The sequence below is a fragment of the Melozone crissalis genome, unplaced genomic scaffold (assembly GCF_028551555.1).
Source record: "Melozone crissalis strain CALT ecotype California unplaced genomic scaffold, PUWL_Pcris_2 ptg000062l_1, whole genome shotgun sequence".
Classification (NCBI taxonomy): Eukaryota; Metazoa; Chordata; class Aves; order Passeriformes; family Passerellidae; genus Melozone; species Melozone crissalis.
The window spans coordinates 5,237,232-5,257,835 of record NW_026535840.1 but is presented as its reverse complement, the minus strand read 5'-3'; the positions used below and the strand labels follow the sequence as shown (position 1 = coordinate 5,257,835).

At 44.1% G+C, this 20,604-nt stretch overlaps 1 protein-coding gene across 2 annotated transcripts in view; it reads right to left on the bottom strand.

Annotated features, from left to right (window-relative positions):
* The window catches only part of PRKG1 (protein kinase cGMP-dependent 1), a 353,715-nt gene that overhangs the window by 91,705 nt on the left and 241,406 nt on the right, over positions 1-20,604 (bottom strand). For both annotated transcript variants that reach the window (XM_054288351.1, XM_054288352.1), the window contains exon 6: positions 2,014-2,091. In XM_054288351.1, coding sequence (XP_054144326.1) covers positions 2,014-2,091 — 78 coding nt within the window. The remainder of the gene's footprint in view (positions 1-2,013; positions 2,092-20,604) is intronic.

The window sequence follows — 20,604 nt, the reverse complement described above, 5'->3', positions numbered from 1 at the left end:
ATTTTCCTGCCTTGCTGAGCTGCCCGAGTCAAGTTTTACCACAGGACACGGGAGGTGATGTGCTCCAGCTTCTGCAGGTGCCAGGCAGCACACACTGACTCTAAAATCCTGTATTTTGTTGTCATTTATTCCCTGTTTCACTGCTGAGCCACTATCCAAGGCTTAGCATGGATTAATTATTACATCCATCCTAAGCCAGGCATTAAAATTAAACTCTCTCCAGCTCCATCCACCCATCAGCCACTGGTGTCTCTTTTCCAAAGCAATAAGCTTGAAAGAGAAAACTGGGCAGGATTTAACTATCCCTGTGGGAATTTCTGTCAAGCCATCAGGCTCCAGCTGAGAGTCCGGGAATTTTTTAGCAAGTCCCAGTGCCTTGTTTTATTTTAGCTCCCTTTTTCTGGCCTGCAGCTGTCACAGCAAGATAAAGGAGCAGAGGCCAGGGACAAAGCTAAGGAGCTGCTGCAGGAGGAGTCCAGGGCTCTGGAGCAATGGCCAAGGCCATGGGAGGTCTTGTCCATCCTCTGGGGGAGGGTTAAGGGCTGCAGGCCAACAACTGGGATTCAGTTTTTACATTTCTTTGTAGATTGGGGAATGTTGGAATGAGTCCAGAGGAGCCATGGAGTTGTTCCCAGGGCTGGAGCCCCTCTGGAGCCAGGATGAGAGCTGGGGGTGCTGGGGGTGCTCACCAGGGAGAGCTCAGAGCCCCTTCCAGAGCATAAAGGGGCTCCAGGAGAGCTGGAGAGGGACTGGGGACAAGGGATGGAGGGACAGGACACAAGGAATGGCTTCCCAGTGCCAGAGGGCAGGGCTGGATGGGATATTGGGAATTAGGAATTGTTCCCTGGCAGGGTGGGCAGGCCCTGGCACAGGGTGCCCAGAGCAGCTGTGGCTGCCCCTGGATCCCTGGCAGTGCCCAAGGCCAGGTTGGACTTTGGGGCTTGGAGCAGCCTGGGACAGTGGAAGGTGTCCCTGCCCATGGCAGGGGTGGCACTGGATGGGATTTAAGGTCCCTTCCACCCAGGCCATTCCCTGGGAAGTGATGGGATCCACCTGACCAAGTGGGGCAAAAGCCTCAGTGGCCAACACAGCTCCAAACACTCATTGTGGGAGGGAGATGTAGATGTGGAAGAGAGACGCACCATCCCAATATTTTTCTCCATGAAAAAAACAGCAAAAGAAAAAGAATTTGAAGCTTGGCTCATGACTGTCCATACCCCGAGAAAAGAGGGAATATTATTTCTGATTGAAGGCAAGTGAAAGGGCATCAAACCAACTAACTTGGATTTCTGCAGGCTATGATTAACTTCATTTCAAAAACTTCTCCATGACATTCCTATTGATCTGAAAAAGACCATTTTTTGCCTTACAATAAAAACTGGCTCCCAGAAAGTGGAAGATGATGGTGGAAAATGAGTTGGCAGCTGGAAATCACTGTGTATTCCCTCCAAAATCTCCATCCTGTTATGTGGAAAGAAGCCAAGTGTCTCTCAAGTGTATTAGGCAGGCTAAAAAAATTATAAATAATTGTTAAATAGAAGGAAGAAACTTGGTGTATAAAATCCCATCAGTGTTTTATGGGAAATGAGGTCAAAAATATTTTCCCTGTGAGCAGTGGAAGAGAAACTTAGACCTTTTTTCCCCTATGAAGAGAGCTCAGAGATCCCTGCCTTTCTATTATTTGGAGAAGCTGGGAAGAGACAGCCATGGGAATGAAGCCTGGAAGCCAGCCTTGGAAGGGGGAAGCTTAGCAAAGAAATCATGGGAGTATTGTAGGATTTATTTCAAAGAAATTGAGTTTCATGGCCATTTACCCAGAGACTCAACAACAGTTTCCACCCCAAAGTGTTGCCTGGGAGGATGGAGATTTCATTTTCAGCCCTTCAGGCTCCTTTCACCCAGCCAAGGAGCTCCAATAAATATCAAGTTCTGGCACATTTGTGCCTTGAAAGGGGAGAGAGAGGCTGGAGCAGGATTTTGGGAGCCCCTTGGCCTGGGAAGCTGTGAACTCACCTTTCCTTTGCTGATGATAAAGAAGGTGTCCCCTCGAGCCCCTTGGCGGATGATGTACTCTCCGCTCTCGTAGTGAGTCTGCAAGAGGCAAAGGAACCAAATGAAGATGAACAAATAAAAGCAGAGCCTGTTCCCCAGCCCATATTTTGGCAGCTTTGCAAGAACATCACCTTGGACCCATTTTATCCCAGCTTGACATTGGCTGTGACTTAAAGATTGTCCTATGGTAAGGAATGGAATAATTAAACTGGAAGCATTTGTGGCTTGCCCATTTTTCTTCTGGCTGTGCTGGTGCCAGCCTGTGCCCAGATGAATTATCCTCACAGCCTGAATCCATTTTTAGCACATCAACGAGACAGAGGAATTTCCAACAGGGAATAAGCTACATGAACTAAACTGTAATAAGAAGTCTGGTATAAAAAATTTTTTTTCTCCTTTTTTTGTTGTTGGTTTTGGTGGTTTTCCAGCTTTGCTAGAAAGGATTTTATTCAGCAAGTAAGTTTTGCTTTTCTCCTGTTATTACAGTAATTTAATCTGTCCATTTTTGCTTTATTTTGTGGAACAGCCCTTGCTAAATTCATGTCACAGCTTATCAATGCTGGCATCTAAACTTGTTAGGACACTTTCATCCCTTGTGTCACCCCATCAAAAGCAATGTGCATTTACACATCACTAAAAAACCAAAATATTTTCTAAATCAAGACTTTCAATTGATATTTAGACACCCCCAAACCTTGTAATTTTTTATCCCAGATGCTCTACCCTTGCAAATTCAACCAACAGCAGGCTGGGCGATGCCAAGAGCTTCCCCTCCAACCTCTCCTGCATCCCCCCTTGGGATAAATGTCTTTTGGGTTTTTCAACCATGACCAGGAGAGCTGGAGGTATTGAGTATTCTATCCCAGCCCAAATCTGGGACAAAATCACTCCAAAAATGCCCTGCATTCACCATCAGATCTTCTAATCCCAAAGTAAGTATAAACAAGCAAAGACTGGAGCTAAAACAGGGGAATTAATCCAAAGCCTCAAATTTGGTTAAGCTTGAGAATTTTTTTCAAAAGTTTTGTGTTGACCTGAGTTTGTTTATTTATCTTTATATCCAACCTTTTTATCATTTACAGACTGATAACAGAACGCCCAGCTTTTCCCATTTTCATGTGCCAGAGTGGGAAGAGAGAGGGAAAAAAAGTTTGGACATAAACTTGTAGAGTTTTACTGCTTATGTTGGGTGTTTCTGGAGAGCAGATTTAAAGTGCACATTTTGACCATCCATGGTGAAATTCCTTGGAAGGGCCTGATTTTAGGTGGTGTTAGGATCAGACCCCTCCTCAAGTGGAATCTTGTAAGCACCCAAAAATCTATTTAATGAAAATACTGGGCTAACGGCTTCTAAATTTACAACAGGTAATCCATTTTAATTAGAAACATTATTGGCATTTTTTATATGATTTCTGGGCAATTTAACATGAGAAACCTGCTCCCTAAAAGGCCATTTCTTGGTCCTGCTCACCAACTACTACCAGCACCAACAACTGCAGAACTGAGTCTCAATCCTGCTGGTGTAACCAATTCCCACCCACAAGTTCTCCCAACCTTTTAACCCATAAATTCCATTCCACCCCTAAATCTTCCCAATCATTCCCACACATGGCTCTTCCCAACTCATGAATCCTAACCATTCCCATGCATGAGTCTTCCCAAACTTCCCACCCAGAACTCTTCCAAAGGAATGGGAGGAACACAAACTTGAGCTTCAAAGCACCCAAAGCTGCCTCTCACTTCAGCAAATTTTGTCTCTTCTTTTTTAAACCAAGCTCTAATCTCAGCCAAATCCTTCCAACATTCCAATCACATTCCTCTAGTCCCTCCTTAAGTGCCCAGAGCTTTCATTTCGCTTGACCTGCTCCTCACTGGCGCCTCTTTCCACACCCTCCCTGCCACCCACATCCTCATGTTTATGTATTCCAAGCCATTTATTTCACAGCTAATTCCACACACAATTTTTCGTGCTTGAATCAACCCATCCTTCCCATCCTTCAGCAGAGCTCCTGCTCTTAAATCCTTGTTTTCTAACACAAATCAGCTCATCCATGTGCTTCACCCTTCTAAAGGGATTCTTGCTACCTGCCCAGTGTCAGCGCATCATCCTGGGCAGGCAAAGTGCCCAAGAGCTCACTCAGGGCACATGGAAATGGGAATAAAGACCAGGCTCTTGCTTTTAGCCCCACTTGAGAGGCAGCAATACCTCCTCAGGTACCTCTGGTACCATCAAATATCTCTGAAGAAGATTTTGGCAAAAGTTCACAGATTCCCAGAATGACTGAGGTTGGAAAAGACCTCCCAAGACCATGGAGTCCACCTGGTAACTCACTCCCACTTTGTCCCCAGCCCAGAGCACTGAGTGCCACCTCCAGCCCTTCCTGGGACACCTCCAAACCTCCCCTGCCAAGGCCTGAGCATCCTTTCCATGCAGAAATTCCTGCTGCTGTCCAAGCTGAGCCTCCCCTGGCCCAGCTTGAGGCTGTTTTCTCCCATCCTGTCCCTCAGCACACAGAGAAGTGGGAATCTTTCACAAAACAGCATTTCCAACCTAAATGAGCAAAAGTGACGTTCTTCCTTCCTTTGAAGCCCTCCATCAAGTGCCTTCCATGGAGATTGCTGTTTGTCCAGTAAGAACAGCTTCTATAATAATACCAGGGCTTTTTATTCCCTTTACTTCTATTTTCAGTTTTACTTAAAGTGAGCAAAAAAAATCCCTTTACCAAAGCAGGGGAAGAATGCTCACACAGCAGGTTTGAGAGGATAAGACATGGATAGGTCACCATGACCTGCTCCAGGTTCCCCACAGGAGAAGTACCAATCTCACGATCAAGTCAGATTTGCTCTAAAAAAGGTAACTATCCCATTTTATGAAATCCCCCATCCCGTGCAGAATGCCAAGGAGTGGACATGGACATTTCTTTGAGTGGAGAAATACCAAATGCAAGCTTTCTTCAGGAGTGACTGGTAATTTATGAGACCAACTTACCTTGAAAATGGACAAAATTAGGAATAGGGGGCCCAACAGCACCAAATTTTATCAATAAACTCCTTTATTGAGCCCCAGTGCTCCCAAGGATGAAAATCTCCCATAGATACAGGACCCAAAGCAATGTACAAACCATATTTCAGTGACCACCCCAATCCATCCATCTCAGAACAGTTATATGTGTGATTAATTTCTTTGTCCCCAACACACCAGGGCACATCTCAGCCACCACACAAAAAACCATCACCTTTGCTACTTCAAACCTTCACATCTGGCTGAGGACTTTGCCCACTGAACTTGATTGATCAGTCACAAACTTCAACTGGAGCTTCTGCTCCTAAATACCACCAAAAATGAGATGTCTGAGAGGCCAACCAGGCCTTATGGAGAAACCATGACTAAAAATGAGATGTTTGAGAGCTCAACCAGGCTTCATGGACTAAATCTCAATTAGGCCTCATGGAGAAACCTCAACTAAACCAAGATGTTTGAGATCCCACCCAGGCTCATGGAGAGACCTCAACCAGGCCTCATGAAAAAACTTTGACTAAAAACAAGATGTTAAAGATCCCACCAAGGCCTCAAGGTGAAACCTTGACTAAAAATGAGATGTTTGAGATCCCAGTCAGGCCTCATGGAGAAACCTCAACTAAAAATGAGATGTTTGAGAGCTGACCAGGTTGTGCGGAGAAACCTTGATCAGGCCTCATGGAAAAACCTCAATTAGGCCTCAGGGAGAAACCTTGACTAAAATTGAGATATTTGAGAGCCTGCCCAGGCTGTGTGAGGAATCCTTGACTAAAAATTAGATGTTTGAGAGCTGACCAAGTTGTGTGGAGAAACCTCGACTAAAATTGAGATTTTTAAGAGCCTGCCCAGGCATTGTGGAGAAACCTCAACTAAAAATGAGATGTTTGAGAGCTGACCAGGGCTTGTGGAGAAACCTCAACTAAAAACGAGATGTTTGAGAGCTGACCAGGTTGTGTGGAGAAACCTTGACTAAAATTGAGATTTTTGAGAGCCTGCCCTGGTCTTGGGAGGCATCCTTGACTAAAAACAAGATGTTTAAGCAGGACCAGGCCTCACGGAGAAACCTTCAATCTGGAGCCCAACCCAACAGTTAAACTTGAGAAAAAGTTCATTTTTCCTCCCCCTGGATGCCTCTGGCTGCCGTGTTTATGCTGAGAATGTTTGGGAAAAAGTGGGAAACAGAGAGTTTGGAATGCCCCGTGACCCACGGCGCCAAAGGCCCCCTCAGGGGAGCAGAGGCACAAAGGTGGCTTTGAAACGAGGACTTCAAAGCTGGAGCTGAGTTTGGACCACAAAAAACAGTGACAGCAACACGGGTTGATGACAGTTCTCCATGTCCCACCCATTGCATCCAGGGTGTTTTTAAAATAAAATAAAAATAACCTAAATATGGTTATTTTGCTGGCGCTTTAAAAAATATTCACAGAACTGCCAGCAAAACTCCAAACAGAAGCAGCTTTTAGAAGATCTATTTTTCCTGTTCAGGATTTGCTGCCTTAAACATCCTAAAATGACAACAGGTATGCAAACAAAATAAAATGGAAAAATATATTTATTTGCTGAAAATGCTAAAAAACCAAGCAGGTAAATATCAGTCTTCTGTACTGAACTTAAAAATCACACAGATTTGTTTCCCTGGTTTTACCATGTGTAAAACTCCCAGGGATTATCTAAAAATGCTACAGCTTGAAATAGCCAGAGGGGAGGATTATGCTTTTCTAGTCCTCTCCTCATTTATCCCTAATTTTTGACATTTAAGACATCTCAAGACCCAAGCAGCAGCTTAACTAGAGGGCAACAAGTGGGAAGTGAGGAGGGGAAGAGAGGGTTAATTCATGCCCTTAATTCCATGATAATTATGGAGCACAGAATTGAGAAAGGAGATGAGGAAGGGGAACCTCACTGTGACCTTCTAGGACCTGAAGGGAGACTGCAAGAAAGATGGAGAGAGACTATTTCCAAGGGATGGAGAGACAGGACACAGGGAATGGCTTCCCAGTGCCAGAGGGCAGGGCTCCATGGGATATTGGGAATGAGGAATTGCTCCCTGGCAGGGTGGGCAGGCCCTGGCACAGGGTGCCCAGAGCAGCTGTGGCTGCCCCTGGATCCCTGGCAGTGCCCGAGGCCAGGCTGGAGCACCCTGGGACAGTGGAAGGTGTGGAACAGGATGGGCTTTGAAGTTCCTTCCTACCCAAATTGTTCCATGATCCTGTCATTTTCACTCAGCAGGCTCTAACTGAGCTCCAATATCCTGCAGCAATTTTTTCTTTAGTTTTTCATACTGACGGCAGTACAAACTTACTCTTCCTCCTTAAAGATACAGCTCTTTGATATCCCACCAGCACTGAGTATGTATTTTACAGCAAAAGCTGTGCTGTGACAGTGACAGGAGCCTGTCTCCCTGTCCAATCCATTTGAGAGACATTTCCTCTGCACTGATTCACTGTGTCTCCTTAATGGGCTGTGACAGCACTGAGGAAAACACTCCCAGGAATGAGCTGGACACTCTGGCTGTCTTGTCCAATTGTGGGGCCTTCTGCCTTTATGGATTCCTTCCAGTTCCTGCAAAACCATTCCTGAGCAAGGCTCTTAACACACCTCCAGAAGGTGCTGGCTGTGCGTGGACACAGCTCAGCTTTCAGAATAATAAAAATCCTGGAATTCTAGGGTTTGAAATAGTTGGGACACATGAGGATTATTGATCCAACTCCCTGGTCCAAGAGCAACTGCTTAAAATTAAACTATGATTTAAGAGATGACTCCCCACAAAGAGTTCATCTGTCCTCAACAAGATAAAACCTGTATTATATCAAGATATAATCTGGGCTGCTGAGGAACAGGGATTGCTCCAGGGAAAAGGAATCTAAAAGGATGTATGAGTATAGTAAAAAAAGGATATTCAACAACTATTTCATTGAAGCAAAAGGAAGCACAGCCTCTACCTAATCCATGGGATACACACTGAAATGGATAAACCAAAGGGGATAAACAACAGGGCCCTGCTGTTCCTGAAGTGCAAAGATGTGAGAAATGTCCCTAATTTGAAGCTCTTTGGATAAATTATTGATTTAATTTCTGGTTGGTTTTCTTTGTGTTTTGGCACTGCTGTTCCCTGTGGTGTGCTTAGAGTGAGCAGGAGGGAAGGAGATAGGGCTGGCACCATCCTGCTCTTCCTTTTTCTCAAAACCTCCTCTCATTTTAGTGTCTCAAAGGCAAAAAAAATCTCCACAAACTGAGCTGGACCCAGCCCTCCTGGGACAAGACAGGAGATGAGAATAAAGTTATACAAATGGGAACTGTGGAAGAGCAAAACTCAACACATTCCAATTTAGAGCAAGAAGCCATCTCCAAACTGTGACTTTTCCAACTCTGACCAAAGCTCTGACAACCCCTCAGGTGAAACTGCTGGTCCTGAAACCCAGGCTAAATTTCCACCAGGAATTCAGGTTTTTTGCACTGAGGTGTAAATAAGACACTACGGTTGTGATAATTCAGAAGCTGCCTGAAGGTTGAATTCTCTCATGGAAAGAAGCAGCAGCTCCACATATCTCTGGCATTTCCATGACCCAGAACACACAGCTGAGCAGTTTGGTTTCCTTTTACACCACCAAAGTCAAGGTCTTTACACCTGAAAACCCAATCTTCACAAAACTCTCCTCATGGCAATTAACAGTGGATAATTAGAAGCATTTGTGAGCTACCAAAGAGGATTTATGAGGTTTGCCGTAGAACAAACACAGCTCATCTCAGAATCCCCCTAAACCAAGTAGTACTAAGGAGAAGGACACAAACTAAGGATAAACCTCAATGGTTTCATCTCCTAGTCATGAAAAACATGACATTGTCCTTTTGGCTGTGCTTTTATCTCCTTTTTTTTACATTCTACTGGACTTCAACCCAATTCTTCCTGAGTGCAATTTTCAAGGATAATTACAAGGCAACAAGGTGGATAAGGGACCATGTTTGGTAAAAACTGGCCAGGATTGCTGCTTCCCAAAGAGAAGGTCCATGAGATGGGAGGAGCTCCTGGCCCCTTCCTTCTGCCATTCCTGGAATGCCCCTGGACTGGCTGGAGAGCAGGAGCTGGCTTTTTTGGGTGAGGATTTTTGGGTGAGGATAAAAAACAGCTTCAAACTCTGCTGTTTTTTAAGGACTGCCTGCTGAGAAGAAACAGGAATTTGGGGAGGTTGAGGATGCTGAAGTTCAGAGATAGAGAGGGAGGTGAAGAAGGCAAAAGGTCAAGACCAACCTCAAAGATCAAGAGGGAGAACTCAAAGAGTTCAAGGACTAAGAGAGCAGAGAGATGACAGAGGGGTGAGAGCAGCACAGGGTCAGGAGAAATGGGAGAGGAGTGTAGCAACAAGATTTTCCAGGAAAACAAGATGAACTGATATGGGAAAAATTAGGATTTATTCCCAGAGGAGATAACAGATAAACTAGTTGGGTAAAAGGCAGTAGTGGGATTAGGCTACAGATCAAGCCACAAATTGGGGTCAAAACCCACAAAAAGCTTTGCTTAGGAATTTAAATAATACCAGATTCACAGATAATGACTGTGAAATGTGGAGAATTAGCTGAGAATCAGTAATTAGAAAAAGGATCCCCAGGCAACAGAGTGGAATCAATTCATCAGTCACCCTGAGTAAAAATTAGCAAACAGTAAAATTCAGCAAAAATAAAAACACAATTAAAAAAATTAAGACTTTGTGCACCTTGGGCCAGTCACATTAATGTAATTTTATGCTTTTGTAGGATTGAAATCTCTACAAATCCATGACATTCTCAGCCTCCTTTGGACATTACACACAGGAACTTTGAGGAAATCCAACCACAAACAGAACCCAATGATGGGACTGCACCACAAAACCAATCACCAGCAGCTCCAGTCCATGGGGGTTTAATTAAATTTCATTGAAATGCAAGAAGAGCTGCTCTTCAATCCTTTCCCAAACAGCTCTGATTTTGTTTCCCTCATCATAATGGAAGAAGGTGTGTAGAAATCCCATTGCCCTCCCTAAATCCACAGGTCTGCTCCACAGTTATTAGAGTGGGAATCAATTCCTTGCCAAAATGAAACTAGAAGTAAACAACTTAAATCAACACATTTGTTTCATTTCTTTTCCTTCATTTCCTCCAAATTTCACATGCTTATTCACCCCAGGTATTTGCATTGCCACCAGGATCCAAACTCATTTCAGAATCGATCAGGAGGAATAAAAAAATGCACATTAATTCAATATATTCAGCCACTTTTCCAGTCACCTGCTATGAAATGTATTTTCTTTTTGTGGTCTAGACCCAAGAGGAGACTCTACATCTCCATATGAAAATGCACTTCAAATTATCACTGGAAACCAACTTTACTGGAAGGGAAATCACAGAAAGCATTGGATTTATTCATCCTCAACAGACTTTTACTGGAACGGGTCATTTTCCCAGTTTAAACCCCTGAATTGACCAATAGCTTCCACTTTGAGGGTTCTTTGCAGGTGACAACCAGCACCGAGTTTGGCAGGTGAATTAAACACTCATATTCCCTGTTATATCCCCATGGATTTTGGCTGTTGCTGGGAAATATCCTCCTTTTCCCTTGATTTCTCTATCAACTCCCCAAAAGGTACAAAAAATGCAAAATTTTATCAACCCACATGACACAAACTCAGCCTCCATTCCCAGTCTGCTCAACAAGGAATTCTTGTGAATCACGCTTCCATAAGATCAAATCTTTGCTCCAAATATATTTATTAAAGCAGCAAGTGAACTTTCACTCTGTGCATAAACTGGGAAAAGGTGAAATCTCAATTTTTGAAACATCAATAAAAACTTTTCCCAAATGAAAAAGAAGCTGCCTTGAGCCACTCACCTGGATTGCCACTGTCTCCTTGACAACAGAACTTGGAAAATTGGGATAAAACCTGTATTTTACAATAGAAATGCAAAATATCTGCTCCCCAAGTGCAGGAATCAGTATTTTTTACTGTTTAATAGAATCTCTGCTGCTAAAATTGACATGGCTGGAGCTGCATGAGCCTATTTCAGCTTTGTCTGGAGGAAAATTTTACAGGACCTTTCCACTGCCTCCAACTTATTCCAGGATTTTGGACAACTGGTGACTAAAGAGGAAGGTGTGAGGAATAAAAATAAATCACATCCTGAATTCAGAAGATTGTAAAAGCTGAGATTTCTGAAGGAAGAAGCAGATCAAGAACTGCCCCTGCAGCAGCAACACTTCCATCAGTCTCTCGTACAATGACCCCACTCAGAAATATTGGATTTTTCCCAGATATTTTGTGCTTTAGAGCAGATTCTTTGGGAGCATCTCTTATATCAGTCCTAAAAAAAACCAAACAAACGAAAACAAAACCAAAAACAAAACCAGGGCAAGGCTGGGAAATGCAATCCAGGTCAGATTTTCAGCACAAGGCACAGCTGACCCTTTCCTTACCAGGCAAGGACACAATGATCCCAAAATTCCTTCACCAGGGCTTTTTTTAAACTCTGAATTCTACTTTTCATGGCTTTTTCTGCAGGAATTGGGGAAATGGCCATCTGGATTTACAAACAGAGCAGTCTGACCCCAATGGAAATGGGATCCCATCCCACACAGGGAAAATACTGGGGCAGCAGCTTAAAGCTGGCAACATCCCATTCCATGGATTAAGAAATGGCTTTTTCCATCTTGAGGACACTTTTCAATTCCCATTATTACAACCCAAACACTGCAAATGCCACCCTGAGAATGCAGAATTTCAAATCCATCCCTTTGAGGGGATGTTTAAAACCAGAGAGGCACAAAGCCTCAAGTGTGAGCAGCCCCATTTCCCAAGGGAAATAAATTCCCTGGAAAAGGACCCAGCCATACTTGGGGGAGCTCTGGGGATGGGAAAAGGATCTCCCCATATTCATGTTTGATCTTTGCTTTAAAGCTGGGTTTTAACCATTGATCCCATAGATCTCCAGCTGATATTCCCAGCATTCCAAACCTGATGGCCGTTCCTTGGGTGGCTGTAGGTGTCTCCATCACCTCATAAAGTGTTCCTTTAATTTTTTTTCCTAATTAATCCCTGGCAGGACTCACTCAGCAGGACCTGCAAGCCAACCTTGATTGTCCCAGATTCCAGCAGGTGTCACTGTGGGCAACACTATGGGAAAATCCAGCAGGGGAAATGTTGCAATCAAAGGGAAAACACTCATCAGGGTAAATAATATTTAGGTTTTCCTCAATAGAATTGCTGATTGTATTTTTTCCCTGTTTTTACAGATAAAAAGTTATTTTTTTGTGTTAACTTCTTTGGGGTTGAAGGGTGGAAATCATGGAATATTTTTGAGTAAGCACCAGGCTGGATTTTCAATCTGGGGTTCATTCCCACCAAAATTAGCCCATAAATGTCTGTAAGTAGTGATTTGTTGGTGAGAATTAGAGAATTTTGGAAACTGCTGAACAAATTCCCAAGAGGAGATGCCCAAAAGACCAAAGAGCCACATACTCTCCTTCCAAGCTTCTCCCAAAGAATCCAGCACTGAATCAGCACAAAACAGGAACCTCATCCATGGGGAGATCCATCCCAAAAATCACTCAGCTTGGGCTGTCAGGAGTACATCTTGGGAAGAGCTGAACCACCTCCACCACAGTAAAACACCTCCCAATGCCCAAATTTTAATTAAACTTCAGTCAGAATCAATTGATTGCATTTTCTCCACCTAAGAAGTGAAGGACAACCACCAACCCATTGGCCACAACCTAAGAAAATGCCTGGAAAAGCAGATTCCATTGGTTCCTTGCCCCAGGGTGGCTGTAGAGCCTCTGGAAAGTGGGAACAGTAAACAAACAGATATTGGGAAATTAGGAACAAGGCTGGATCAAGGAAGAGACAACTTGGAGCTCCTCACTTCTCCCCTGTGACCTCTCTGTTGTCCCAGGTGCCACGAAAAAATCCACATCCATCCTGTGTGTCTCTAATAGAGCCTGCAAATCCACCAGGGCAAATAATAAATTATGGATTTGCTTAAATCCTCCCTTTTCATATCTGTGAAACCCTGGAAAATATCTAAGATCACAGCAAAAAATGTTTTGTTTTTCTTTTTTCCTTTCTTTCATAACTGTGACGGATCAGCTGGAGAATCCGCTTAGAGAGCATAAAAAAAAATAAAATATCTCATAGATAGGTTTAATCCAACTGGAAATAGGAAATATTTAAATCCCAACACCTGCATAACCTGAGAGGGGCAGCTTTAGAAATTAACATTTTATCAGTGAGTCCTGAAAACCTGATCATCCACTCAATGCACCAATGCCAAAAATAATAACAATAAAGAAAGAAAATCTTGGGATGAAGCAAATTTGGGGAAGTTTGTTTTTGTTCAAAGCTGCCTTTGCCACATGTCCTGCTGGTGATCATAGCACTGCTGGAATGGCTTTTCCCACCACTGGGAGCTTGATTGAGGAGAAGGAGGTGCCCAAAGAACGGGTTAAAGCCAGGAAAGTGCTGGGAAGGCAGCTGGAAAACAGGGAACTACAGAATTCTCTTGAGGGAAGCATGGTTTGGGTTGGAAGGGACATTAAGGATCATCCCATGAGCAGGGACACCTTCCACTGTCCCAGGCTGCTCCAAGTCCCAATGTCCAGCCTGGCCTTGGGCACTGCCAGGGATCCAGGGGCAGCACAGCTGCTCTGGGAATTCCATTCCAGGGCCTGCCCACCCTGCCAGTGAAGAATTTCTTCTCTGACAGCTGAAAATATCCTAAAACTCCCAACTCCAATCCTTCTGAGTGTCCTTGGGATTCTCATGGAGATTTCCATTCATCCATGTGCTTTGGACAGGTGGAGGAGATGCAATTCCCTAGCTGGGGTGCTCTGGCCAAACTCCAGTGGATTTTACAACACACAGTTGAAAGAAATCCAACAACCCAGCTCCTCTGCTTGGGGTTTAGCAAAGGAGCCCAGAGACAAGGGCAGGGGGACTTCTGGCAGTAAATGAGATGTTAATAAACTCCCCCTGTCTCCAGAGGAATCCAGCTTTGCATGGAAAGCTCTGGTTAAAGATCCCTCTGATACCACTGGGATTTTCATCCTGAACAAAAGCTGCTTCTTGAGAGGTTTCTAAATTCATTTCATAAATCTCAGTTAAAGAGAGAACACCCTTCCCTGCCTGAAAAGTGCATTTGGCAGAGGCCAAAAGCTGCTCCTTGCACCTGACACACCCAGCATGTCCTACCAGGAGAAGGCCTGAAGTTCCCACATGTGCCAAGAGCATGGAACTCCAGGAAATGCCTTCCCCTGTGTTCAGAACAAGGATTTTACTGGGGGAAAAACAGGAGGGATTTGATGCAAAACCAAATAGGAAGAAATGGCAACAGATTTTCTAACCCAACGGCAGTGAGGTGTCTGATCTGGGATGCGGAGCTGCTGGAGCAAGTCCAGAGGAGGTCATGGAGATGCATGCTCTGAGGGCTGGAGCCCCTCTGGAGCCAGGCTGGGAGAGCTGGGGGTGCTCACCTGGAGAAGAAAAGGCTCCAGGGAGAGCTCAGAGCCCCTTCCAGGGCCTAAAGGGGCTCCAGGATGTGGAAACCCAGGGCACTGGGAATATTTCTCTGTCTGCTCTGGGGTGCCCTGACCCCCAGAGCAGCACTGACTTGGACCCTCATTCATGGAGAAAGTTTCCCAGACTTCAAGATAGACTGGAACCCCCAAAAGTGTGCAATAGATTATAGAGAGCAGTGCAGGTATATCACTGGGTGAGAAATTGAGGGTTTGGGATTTTTAGTGTGTTGTGGATGGAAGCAAGATGGAGGGCACAGGGTGTTGTCCTGGGTTTCTTCTTCATGCTGCTTCTTCCTCCTTCTCCATGGGTTTGGGTGGCATTTTGTAATTGGGCAGAAAAGTCCCCATTGTTGCTCTGTGGGATCAGTTATTGGGTTAAAAGGGAAAATAATCCAGGTGTCAGTTCTCAACTGGATAGTTGAGTCTTAAAAGCCCTTGGAACAACAGATTGTTGGCCATTTTGTGCCTTCTAATGAAAAGCTGCTGAACTCACAGTAGTGAGACTGTTTTACTAATAAATAATAAACACCTGAGTCTGAACATGAAATACCATCTCAGACCCAGAGACACCAATACAGGAGAGCTGAAGAGGGACTGGACATGGGAATGGCTTCCCAGTGCCAGAGGGCAGGGAAGGATGGGATATTGGGACATTAGGAAGTAATCAAAGTCCCAAAGGTTTTCTCCACTGGCATCACCTTTTAACAATAAGTTTTGCAGAACTGGGGAAGAAAAACCCCAAGTCCTGCCCTATTTCTACTGCAGGAAAGCAAAGGATGAGCAATAAACACACACAGAGACATTCCTGACAAGAATCCACAGAAACCAAGGAATACTGAACTCCTTTCCTGTGCTAACACAAGAGGAGATTATTTTTAATTCCCTTCACGTGGCCTGTGCCCACATTAAAGGAAATCAAAAGGAAAATTTAACTCCAAACAACACATTTTATCCCAATCCAAAGCTAGAGCAGCTCCTGCCACTGGCTCCATTGCATTCCCGCACTCCAGTTTCTCCAGCTGCATTTTTATTTTCTGATCCTTTTTTCCCCAAAAAGCTTTTATTTCCTGGTGCACCTGCAAACCCAAAGCTGTGTGCTCATGAGCACCATTTGAAAAATTAATGGAAATACAACTTGAGTCAGAATTTTGTCCACTTTTGATGGAGTCAGGTGGGACTGAAGCTGATTTGATGCCCCCACAGGCAGCATTATCCTATCCCACAGCTCCTCCAATGAGCACTCCTCAGAGTGCTTCTTTTGATAAAAAAATATCAATAACAACATTAACTTATTTTTTCTTAACCAAAACCTTTTACTCTTCCCTGTTTATTTTGAATTCTCCCTCAAATCTGATCTCTGGCTCTGTTTCACATCAATACCTGCCTTGGTGCTGGCAGAGCCTGCAGGACAGACCAGGGACCTGATTCCTTTTATCCAAGAGCCATCCACACTCCTAAACAAGCCTAAAAACCACAGATTCTATGGAAAGCTAATTAATTTTGCACATTTTCCCTCTCCTATTCACTGCTGCCACACAATCCCACAAAGGCGGGACTGTGTTCAGCCTCTGTTAATTAACCAGAGGCATCCCAAGGCCACCTGATCCATACTAATTGGGCAGTGTGGAGCAGGAAGGATGCTTAAAGGCCCAGGACAGCTCTGAAGGCTGAATTAAGCCATGAAATCTCCTCCAAGATCCCACTCTCCACCAAGAGCCACAACAGGAGCTCCATGAGCAGCAGGGAAGAATTTTGGGTTGTGTTTTATTTTTGTTAATATTTGTGCCTTTTGAAATTCAGTCTTTCATTGGAATTAAAATGAGAAAATTAAAATGAAAGGAAGGAACAAGACAAAGGCTGGCAAGTGACACTCAGCACACAAACTGAGCTGCTGAAGTGGCTGCAGACAGGAGCTGGGATCCAAATTTCAGCATCCAGAGTTGCAGGAAGAGTTTTCATCCCTGGCAGCCTCTGCTAGTGGGGTTCAGCACATTTCTCTGCCTCTCCCCTCAGTCTGGCTCTGCTGTTTGTCCAGGGATTCACTGGGAGCCAAAGCCAGGCAGCCTGGGGCTGCAGGAAACACATCACTGGCACTTGGATCTCAGCAGAGCATTCAAATAAATTAAAATTCTGAATATTAATGCTTCCAGTGAAAGAATTCCCAAAACACACACTGGGAGATGTGGGAACAGCATTCCCTGTCACCATCATATTTTCTGAAAAATCCCTTTGCCAGGATTTCTTCTCCTGGGAAGCTGAGAAACCTCAGAGAAAAATGAAAACAATAATTATCTGATTGCTTTCCCTGTGTTTTGCTGCTTTGGAATGTGGTTTGGACATTGTTTATCCAACTGGTCAATGTTTGATTGGTTTCATGTGAATTGTTTTGACTTAATGACCAATCATAGCCAGCTGTGTCAGACTGAGGAGAGTCACAAGTTTTTCATTATTATCTTTTTAACCTTCTGTAATCATCCTTTCTCTATTCCTTAGTATAGTTTAGTATAGCATTCTTTAATATGATATAATAAAATAATAAATTAGCCTTCTAAGAACATGGAGTCAGATTCATCTTTCCCCGCCACAATGGGGTATCCCGAAAATACCACAATTCCCAGCACTTCCAAGCTGTGGCTGCTCTTCTGTTAACTGAGGATGAGTTAATCAAGTGCTCTACAGCTGGATTTAGGGCAATTAGCCAGATTTAAATTTAAATATCTATTTATACCACAATTATGATAGATAAATATATATTTCAATGTGTTACAAAGTATTGTCAGAAAATCACAGAATGGTTTGGATTGGAAGGGACTTTGAAGTCCATCCCTGTGCCATAGGCAGGGACACCTTCCACTGTCCCAGGCTGCTCCAAGCCCTGTCCAGCCTGGCCTGGAGCACTTCAAATTTCTATACATCCAACAATAATCCATAAATATACACACATGTGGTGTTTGTGAGGTCCCCAGGATGAGGTGAGAGATGAGAATCTGACTCCCAAGTTCCCAAAAGGCTGATTTAATATTTTGTGATATTATATTAAAGAATGCTATACTAAAACTATACTAAAGAGAGAAAGGAGACATCAGAAGGCTTAACAAGAATAAACAATAAAAACTTGTGACTGACTCAGAGTCCAACACAGCTGGCTGTGATTGGTCATTAATTAAAAACAACTCACATGTTTGGATAAACAATCTCCAGACCACATTCCAAAGCAGCAAAACAGGGAGAAACTGAAGCTTCCCAGAAGAAATCCTGGTGAAGGGATTTTTCAGAAAATAGCATGGTCACATACACACATAAATATCAAAGCTGTCTCAAACTCTGGATACACAACAAAGGAGGCAAATCCACGTGACGTGGTTTACACCTGACATTATCTGCACAAAAAACTGATCTGCAGGGTTTTGTAAGCAAATCTCAGTGCCTTTGTCACCGTCTCCGCTGCTCCAGCTGCTCAGATTCCTACACACAACATCTCCCATGGATTACCAGGCTAAATCCCAAACAGCCAAGGAACAGGATTCGAAAATGCAGATGAAGAGGCCTGGGTTGAAAATGCCAACGAGACCTTAATTCCATCTCCTCCTCTGCATCTGCAGCCATAGAACTTTAAATTCTGTCTGGGGCACCAACAGCACCTGGAGCAAATCCAGAGGAGGCCATGGAGCTGCTCCAGGGATGAAGCCAGGCTGGGAGAGCTGGGGGTGCTCACCTGGAGAGGGGAAAGCTCCAGGGAGAGCTCAGAGTCCTTCCAGAGCTTAAAGAGGCTCCAGGAGAGCTGGAGAGGGACTGGGGACAAGGGGTGGAGGGACAGGACACAGGGAATGGCTTCCACTGCCAGAGGGCAGGGATGGATGGGGGACCACTGGGAATTAGGAATTGTTCCCTGGCAGGGTGGGCAGGCCCTGGCACAAGGTGCCCAGAGCAGCTGTGGCTGCCCCTGGATCCCTGGCAGTGCCCAAGGCCAGGCTGGAACAGCCTGGGACAGTGGAAGGCGTCCCTGCCCATGGAAGGGATGGAATGGGGTGATCCTTAGTGTCCCTTCCACCCCAAACCAGTGTGGGATTAGTTATTCCAGCTGCCTCCAGCTCTCTGAGTTCCTGCCTCTTTCCCTTTCCCTGAAAAACCCCAATTCTGTGGAGCTGGGACAGATGTTCAGGCAGGTAACAGCTCCATCCCTGACATCCAGGCAAAGTGATCCTTCCTTTCAACAGGAGTAGGAATTTGGAGCTGGGGAACAAAATTTAGAAGAATCAGCTGTAGGCACAATGCAGAATGTGAGATCAAATGGAAAATTACAAAGTCATGAGTACCTGGAAGTGACTTCAGAGGAGAAGAGGTCAAGCGACATTAATTACATCCATCAGTATCTGAACACCTGATTTGAGATGGAAATCCTACAAGTTTTACATTTGAATGGCACAGGGAATAACCTTACAGAGGAAAAGCACTGCCAGAATGTGAAGCAACTTAAGGATGGGAAAGAAATCCTGATTTTGTGCCACAAAACCCAAATAAAAATGAAGCAAGGGGGAAAGAGGGAGAGGAGGAAATGCCAGCCCAGATCTCTGAGCACTGCCCAGGCCCACCAAAAGCTCATCCCACTCCTCAGCCATGCCAGGAATAGACTCCTCATCCTACTCCCTTCGGCATTTTAATTCCATTTGCTAAGTGCAATTATCCATAAAGACTGGAATTATTGGCAGTGTTGGTGCCACCCAGATAATCCCTGTGTGTGTCACCAGGCACGTTTTTCCATGGAATATTAACAATTCCCTGATCCAGAGGGGTTTTCCTATACTTCACAGGTGTAACCTATGGAAAGGGGGCTGTAGCCAGGTGGAAGTTTATATCTAAATACACAGATTTGAGAGGGACTTCTTATTTTTAATTTATACAAAACACATCCTATTCAGTCCTAGACAAACCCAGAGAAAATAACACTCATTCCAAACAGAAAACTGGGAGCATCCACCCTAACAATCCAGATTTATTCCCCATAAATGCTGCTTTTGTGCCTCATTTCTTCACTGATATTTATTAAGATTTTTTTTTTCCCCCAGCTGCCACAAAACTTGAAGTGTTTCTGGAAAAGTTTTATAGACTTTATTCTCCTCCTTAACTCTTGATAAGGAGCTTAATGCTGGTGATGTGATCCAAGCAAATTCTGGTTGGGAGTGGGGTTTTGAGATAGGCAGATGGAATTTACAGCAGAGGGAATTCATATCCTTTTTTTTTCCTTAAATCAGAGCATTCCCTGGCAGTAAAAGGAGTAAAGCTTATCTGTGAATATGCAATTATTCAGGGTGACAAACAGCTGATTTGTTGGAGCCACAGAATTTATCCGGGCACTAAATAAAAAGGCAGAGAAGGAACAACACCCCAGCAAAGCTCAGAAAAAAAAGGAATTCAAATCAACTCCGATGTCAGCAGCGCTTTTGCTCCAAATCCATGGGAACATCTTCCCTGATGGAGAGGCGGGGATGAAGAAAAGCCAGCAGGAATGAAATAAATTACTGCCACACACTCATTCCCTGCACTTAAATCACCTTTTGGAAGGGTTTATTAACGACTTTCTGGGATATTGAATTCCTCAGGCTCAGAAGGGAGTGTTGGGGGAATAAAATATGGGGGGAGACTGATATGACCCAAGTATTTTACATCTATTTTATATCTGCTTATATGGCAAGGTTGGGGTTTTTTTGGTAGGGTGCAGGTTAGGGTTTTTTGTGTTTTTTTTTTTTTTTCCAGAGGTTTAGGTTGTTTAGGTTGGTGTTTTGTGGGTGATTTCTTTGTTGTTTTAAATAGACTTATTAAAAGGCTGACCCTAATGAGACCCCAGTTAAAGGCAGGCAGGCAAAGCCCAACTCCAGCCCAACATCTCAACACTGCTGCAATTCTTCCCAGAGCACCTTTTCCACAACCCTTTTAAAATACCCTGCAACATAACCTGGTCTCATTTCAGATTTGATGGGACACTTTTCACATT